The following is a 7781-nucleotide window of genomic DNA, read 5'->3' on the forward strand; positions in this document are numbered from 1 at the left end:
CCATAATTAGAGGGATTGCTCAACATAGCTCCACGAGCTTAAAATATCACAAGGCTTAATATGCCCTCATCCACAATTAATAAAATAAATTAGCCCACGCCTTAATATGCATTACTTTACAACATGGCCCATGGCCTTTAGCAACCAGTCGATACTTCGATCAATCCAAATCACCCCTTCACCATCTCCGTCCCTCATTATCCAACTCAGCATCAGTACTCAAGCCGCCAATTGTGTTAGTTATTATAATCAATTGATGAGTCATCACATCAACTGATCCCAACACACTCGTACGCTTGATATACAGACATCAAAATACACACCTTGAGACCAATTGCAATAACACTAGTAACACTAGCGACATAAGTATTAACATGAAATCACCCACAATACTAACGATCTAGCTTGGCAAAACACTGGTAGCTAGGCGTCCCCAACTAAACCCCATAAAGCATCCATTAGGATCCCCGCCGCATCTGGTGAGCTCCTATGGAATACTTTGCCATAGTCACAATTGACTAAAATAAAATGATTTTCATAACAAGAAATATTGGAAATACAATTTTGTAACATCCCTCTTGCTTGGACCTTAGCTGTGTATCTGACTTTCCGAATCAACGAGTAGAGATGTGAAGAGTACTCTCTTGGATATTCATCAAGTATCGTAATGGTAAAAAATAATAATCAAGAGGTCTTAAGCTCTCATTAACCAAGCGATAGCCAATTCAAAACTTACGAAAGATAATTTTTATTCTTATCATGTAGCAAGAGAGTATACTATATCACATTCATGCATTGCTTATGTTATTTTGGTACAGGTCCAAGCATTATAATTGTCATATTCCTCAATATCTGTACCGTCCCATATCAATATGATATTGAGAAATAATAACAAATACAAAGCATAATTCTTTTTCCTTATGATGCGAGTAGCAATAAGTGACATTATTCTGTGATCAGCAGAAGGGTATATGTACGTCATTGTCTAATCAAACATTAAAAGTTTATGATTGAACTTGGTAGCTAGTAATGATCTAATATGTCTTTTCTTCAGCTGTGCTAGAAAATACATAGAAGATATTATTTGACATACCATCTATTTTTCATTATCTATAAAAGTAATTTTGTAAAGAAATTACCAGAGCAAAAAGCTTGCCAGCGAACAATCATGCTTTTTCTTTTGCTTAGCAAAAATATCATATGCTTTTTCTTCTCTTTAATTTTCTCAAATTCAATTCACTTTAGCATAACACTTTATCAAATCATACCATATATATCACATAATAATAATTTTATTATTGACAACTAAGCTAGGATTGGCATCCATGCAAGCAAGCTATATGACGATACAAGCGTTCTAAGTAATTGTATGTCTTATTCATACATACCACATGATATACATCTTCTCATCCTTATCAATGCACATAATCATGCTTATTTAATCATAAAAAACTCTTAGCTCACCTAGATTATCCTAGATCCTATATAGGCTATCATATTTATTCTCATTTTCATGATATTTTAATATGATCTATCACTGTTCTTCAGATTTAATTATTCCCTTCCATCGCCATACCATTCTTTCTTGTCTCTATATGAGTACTTCTATGAGAGTAAGAAAAATGAAAATATGGAAAAATAAAAATATGAATGTACATACATATCTCCTTTGTTCGTTCAAATCTTTGCTTGCTTGGTTTAGCCCCAATCAACTTTCTTTTGCTTCCCGTTCAATCGTCGGTTTGATAACTTTGTGGTTCAAAAGAGATTCCTTGCAGAGCCTCTCTTTCATAGTGACCTCATCATATGCAACTTAAGAAAAACAATTAAGTAAAAAGAAAGAAGAAGAATAAAAGATTTATCTAGAGATGCCTTGCTCGTCTCGTCACAAGGCTTGTATGCTTGATTGTGTCTACTAAGCTAACATTGGAAATTGCCGATTATTGTCAAAGCAATAACATGCATATAATGCATCTATTTGTCCTTGTTTCATTTGCAACTCTCGATTCTTGATTTAGTTCTATTGCTTTCTTCATAATTAAATGGCTGTGGTCTTTCGCTTAAGAGAGCGACATCCTTGTTGTGATTTTCATACGACTTCTATTCTTGAAATCACATGATGCTACTATTACTTCAAATATCATTCAATCTATAAGAATATGAATCTTTTCTGTCCTCATGCCTTAAGATTAAGTCATCTCTGGTCGTGGATGTTCATCTTCCTATACAAAACTGCTTCTACCAATTTGTTGATAGTAAGCAGTGAAAAGAAACAACCATAAATTTCTTACCGCAGGTCGGAATATAGTGATCCAACCACTCAAAAGAACCAATGTATACCCTTTGAATAAGCTCACGTGGGCCGTTTTTGTCAATCGCAATTGTAGCATCGATTTTCAAAGCATCTTTGATAACTTTTGCATATGAACTCAAAACCTAGCGATCAAGTAGTCGAAACGATCAAGAAGAACATCCTCAAAACGACTGTGTTATCAGATTGGAGAAAATCATGTTGCTTGCCTCCCACAGTCAGGCTAGAGCATAGCTAAGCTCTGATACCATTGTTACGAAAATTAAATTTAAACATGATCACAAATTCATGATTTATCAAAACCATAACAAGTGGGGGAGAGAAGAGAAAGAGTGAGCGACATTGCTTGGGGTCCAATTTGCCCTTCCTAGATGGTGGCTCTTGCTTCGCATCTAGAGTATTTATAATTGTAATTCAAAAAAGCAAAGAGCCAATAATAGTATATCCAAAGCGTCCTTTGTTTCATCGGTAATGCTGACAAAAACACATCACAAAGACGCAGATATAAATGGATGCTCATGTAGATGTGTGAGAGCATATGTTTGTACTAGGGCATACACCGATGTCAAAGTCATAGTTAGGGGAAACGGAAACGGGGAAATGGGAAAATGGAAAAGTTTCGGGATTTCTCGGAGGGCTGAAATAGGGAAACGTCATATCAGCAAGGGGAAAAGAAAAGGGGCTTTTGAGATTACATTTAGCACAATGAGCGCACACACATTTAGAATGCTATAGGTAACATCCTACAGCCTACTTGTACCTTAAAGGTAGTGCATAGTACATACTCGTTTCAGGCCCCTTCTGAAACGTTTCAGAAGGGTCACTGGGGAAAAAACGTTTCTGGACAGAAACACTGTTTCTGTCCAGAAGTTTTTGGCAAAATAGCCTTTGAAACGTGTTTCAGCATAACTACGGTCAAAGTAACTAGTCCCTACGATGGACGATGGAGTTCACAGTCTTTGTCCTTATGGATCACTGTCATGAAATTAAAATTGCACTATTTGTTTTGCTTGTAGAGAAGACTTTGGGCATGCTCCTGCATTCATTCAGACATATGCTGGGATGATGCCGCGAATCTCTGGTAGGGCAGTCTCTTTTTAAAACAATAGAGCTAGGTACTTTTATTTCTGCAACAGAAGGGAGAGCGTGAGTATGAGGTCCAAAGTTCTGGTTTTGTACTATGCCCTTCTGGACTTAGGGCTGATGATTCATCCTAGCCGTACACTTGATTACCTTATTAACATGTTATTATGAGTTATAAAAATGGTGATATCTCTATGAGTATTTTCTTGGACTCACCTACTTCTGTAAGCTGAGGAAGGGATGACAAAACCAATGATTGGGAAGGCTTTCGCTCGAAAGTGTGAGTCATAATTCCTTTCTATTGTGAGCTTTTTGGTGCTAGGGTTAAGAAGTCATTTAAAGTCAAGTGTAAAAAACCAGTTATGGAGCTGAAGATACCAACATGCCTGCTGCTGTTCTGTTCTGCTCTTGCTTTCGGGTGATCCCATTTTCGGAACGCCATTTCAGTGTTCACCAATATCTGCCATCAATAAAGCTCTCATACTTCAGCAGGCAACACGATTTTGTGTGTGTGTTTGTGTGTGCGTGTGTTTTTTCAAAGCTGTCTCCACTCAGAGACAATTGAGTATGAGATTTTGTTACAAAATGTCACAATTGAGAGTGTAAAACGGTCATTCGTTCATCTTTAAACTCAAACAGGAAAACTGTTTTCAGAAGATTTTATGCAAATTTCTAGGGTCTGGGATCCTTTAAATTATTTGTACCTCTGACAAGAGAAATTTGTAGTTTCATTCCCTTTTTAATGCATTTGCTTCTGTATATATATACAGGGATGATAATGTATTGCAGTTGGAGCTTGATCTACCAGAACGCACAACTTATGACTACTATGATCCATTGGATAGGACTCGAGCAGAAACTCAGATTCACCAATATTTCAAGGAGTTTGACAAAGCAAGCCCTTATTTTTCTTATGATTCACAAACGCCTATGCAAATTAATTCCTCAACATTGAGACCAAAATCAGCCCATGCAACACAGCATACACGGATTTGAAAACAAGATTTCTTTTTGAATTTGCTAAGCATGAGATGAATTGTGTCTTTCACTGAATCGCTATTCAAAACGTCTCATAAACATATTGGTTTGCATTCCTGCACTTTGTAAATCGAAGTGACGAAAGTGCTGCTTCAATTCACGGTGGATAAATTGTCAATGTATGTGCTTGTCAGAGTAGTACGCATACAGTATGGTCTAGTGATATTTGAGGTTGATCATGTGTGGACACGTGAGCAAAACAAGTGGACTAAATACTCGAGTTAATGCTCATAAACACTTATCGAGTCCTCTTCTATATAAGCAAAACTGAACAAGATTCCAGGTGGTACATAAGGATCTGATGCCTCCAAAGTTTTGGATTTGTGAAAGTGGTAAATTCCACAAGCATATGGTATGCTGTTTCAAACTACTTCAGTACCATTGACTAAAAGTAGTAAAGGTGGCTTTGACAGAAAACTGTTCTGAATTCGCAAAGACTTGAAACTTACGGAAATTTTGTATATAATGAAACAGTGATGAATTTTGTAAGCATTTTGCAAAATGCTACAATAGCATTGACCCAAATGTCTCTTCTGCAAGTTAAAGGTGGTATCAACATAAGAGTCACCTGTTAGCGATCAAAACTTCCAATTTTCAAATTGTCCACGCCTGCTGGAATTTGTATCGTCCTCCAGATTTGTGTTTTGCTGTGCTACGAAACAAACTTTTGCTAGGTGGACATTGTGAGGACCTGAAAGTGCTGCCCTAATTTGGGTCTGGAATGTCCTTGAAATATAAACAAGCGTATACTACTAGAAATGTTATTTTGTATACCTTTGAAGCTATGCTCTTCGCTCATCTTTCTCCTCTAGGTTACTTTCAACTTGTATGCAGCTGATTCTATTCCAAGTTTTATCCCTTGGAAGACGTAAATTGATGAACTGGGCAAGACTTTTTGGAAAGGTGGCAGTAGCGCATTGTAGAGAAAACTGTATGCTAAGGCAATGTCTGATTTTGCTTTATATTGATCCAGGCTAGCTGCATGAATTTTATTTAGTTGAAAGATCTACAGGCATGCAGGACCATGGAAGGGTGAGTTCATTGTGGGTTTCTGCCACATCTGCTTCTAGTTGACTTCATATATGAGCTCATACTTGCATGGCAGAGTAGTTTGGAACTCGCAGTCTTCTGTTTCGCAGAATTCTTTTGGTCCTCGTGGCCCCTTTCAACAGCAAGATCGGACTGATGTTACCTGTTGCTTGTTGTTATTGAAACTCAGCTGTGGATTGCATCATTTTGTTGCTGGAGGTCTTTCAAGTGACAGAGGGGTGTGTGTGAGTGAAGGCACAACAGCCTCTCATCCCTTAACAAAGTTTAGCCTGAGGTTTTGTTTGCAGTCATTAATGTTCATATGGCATCAAAAGCTTTTGGTCATCTTTTATCGTGAGCCAGGTGTTACTAATGAAATGAACAGCTTCCGCATGTGAGCTTATCTTCATGATCATCATTGGAGCAAGTGCCTTCAAACATTCACGGTAATCTTAATTTTAACAAAATTGGAATCACCATCTAGAGGATTAATCCAAAGATGGGAAAGAATACTTTTAACATATGAACCTCTCACCATCTAGAGGATTAATCCAAAGATGGGAAAGAATCTTTTCGATCCTCCCTCCATCTGAGGGTTGTTCAGTATGGATACTCGATTAACAGATTCCCAGCAACCATCAGCCAAAGCGCACAGAATACGCATGCTACGCCAGCACTAATAGCCCATACTGGCCATTGGAGTTTCCGTGAAGCTACTATTTTGTTTCATGAGCAGAACAAAAATTACATTACAAAGAAAAACTCCTTCCACTGCGCTTATGACATAAAAAGTGCGGTATGAAAAGTTATATTTCTACTGTGCTTATAACAGCACACATTCCATAAACTAACACCTTAAGCATTTGTGTAAAGCTTTCTGCTCATATGCTGGTCATCCTCTGTCAGTTGCATAGTTCGCCACGAACCTCTTTGTCATGTATTACATCTACAATGCTAGCGCATTCAATAGCAGATTCTTCTGCTTTACGAGCTAGATGATGACCTTCCTCACATTCCGTGTCAGCTTTCATTTTGCATCTCTAAGGACCAATGAAAGCATATTTTCAAATTGTGTAGTTATACAATACTGTCGTATTTGTGCCCTATTGGCACGGCACTTATAGAATCTTTAAATCGCTTATTTTACTAACCACAACGGCTTGCTTATCATTCCTTTTTGTTCTTGCATGCATTTTATTCCATCTCTCTTTCTCTCATGAGGTGGTTGTTAACATGTTCAAAGTTTGCTCACGCACAATGAGCATGGCCTAGAACAACACTCGCATATTCTTCACGACACTCACCAAGAGCAATGCTTGTGCAGTTGTCGCCTCCACAATAACTTTGATAATATCGCACTGATGCGTAACTAACTTAAAGTAGCTTAAAAATTGGCAACACTTTCACTCGAACCCATGCGCATGTCAATGAATTGACTTCTAAGAAACACCTTTCCATCTCATATTTATTCCAAAAGTCACATCAAGATGATCCCAAATAAACTTTGCCATTGGAGAAAAGAGCAATGGATAAGTATATACACAATAGAACGTTGATATATCTCATATGCTATTACTCATGGCTTGCGATACCCAATGGGGTCCCAATGTACTTGTATAGCTCATGTTGGTGATTATTTTCATTAGATGTTAAATTTTTCATCAATCTCCTAATTTCTCTCATTTATGCACTTTACATCCTACATCTCATAGATGTAGAACATATTCATCTCTCTAAGTTTCTATTCGCTTCATTTTAGCTTGGCAATATCGGGTCCTAAGAGACTTGGTTCAATATCAGACATCATTGTTGGTTTTGAGAAGAGAGAGTTGTTGCATGCATTAGAGAGCTCAAGTGCTTCTTAATCCTTGGTTTTGGCCTCTCTCCATTGTGTGGCAGGAGGTAAATACTCCCACAACTTTAGTAATGGTGATAGTAAGTTCAAAATGCCACCCAAGAAAAACCCCTTCTAGTCAATCCACATTTGTAGCTGCACTTGCATTTCACCCGACTATGTGAGGAATTGCATTCCATTGGGATATACTTGGCGTAGATGCTTGTACAGTTTGCAAATACTTGCAATTGTCTTCTTGTAGGTTGGGCATGGTTCGACTATTTTAATAAAATTGAGAAATCACCTGACTATGTGAGGAGTTGTATTCTGTTGGGCTATACTTGTGCCGTATGTTAAAATCACTAGATGCTTTTGCAGTTCGCAAATACTTGCAAATTGTCTTCCCACAGGGTTGTGCGCGGTTCGATAAGGCTCTATTAATAAATTTTAGAATGATCATTCATAAGGTTTTGAGTTTGAAACATA

The 7781-nt window shown here is 37.6% G+C and overlaps 1 protein-coding gene across 1 annotated transcript in view; it reads left to right on the forward strand.

Moving 5' to 3' along the window:
* The window catches only part of LOC147883087 (uncharacterized), a 72777-nt gene extending 67920 nt beyond the window's left edge, over positions 1 to 4857 (forward strand). The window contains exon 11 of the mRNA XM_087399681.1: positions 4165 to 4857. Within this exon, the coding sequence (XP_087255807.1) occupies positions 4165 to 4390 (226 nt within the window). The 3' untranslated portion in view covers positions 4391 to 4857. The remainder of the gene's footprint in view (positions 1 to 4164) is intronic.
* The last annotated feature ends 2924 nt before the right edge of the window (positions 4858 to 7781 follow it).

Source organism: Dipteris shenzhenensis, chromosome 28 (genome assembly GCF_047967505.1).
Source record: "Dipteris shenzhenensis isolate YYH24624 ecotype China chromosome 28, Dip_SZ_1.0, whole genome shotgun sequence".
Taxonomy (NCBI): domain Eukaryota; kingdom Viridiplantae; phylum Streptophyta; class Polypodiopsida; order Gleicheniales; family Dipteridaceae; genus Dipteris; species Dipteris shenzhenensis.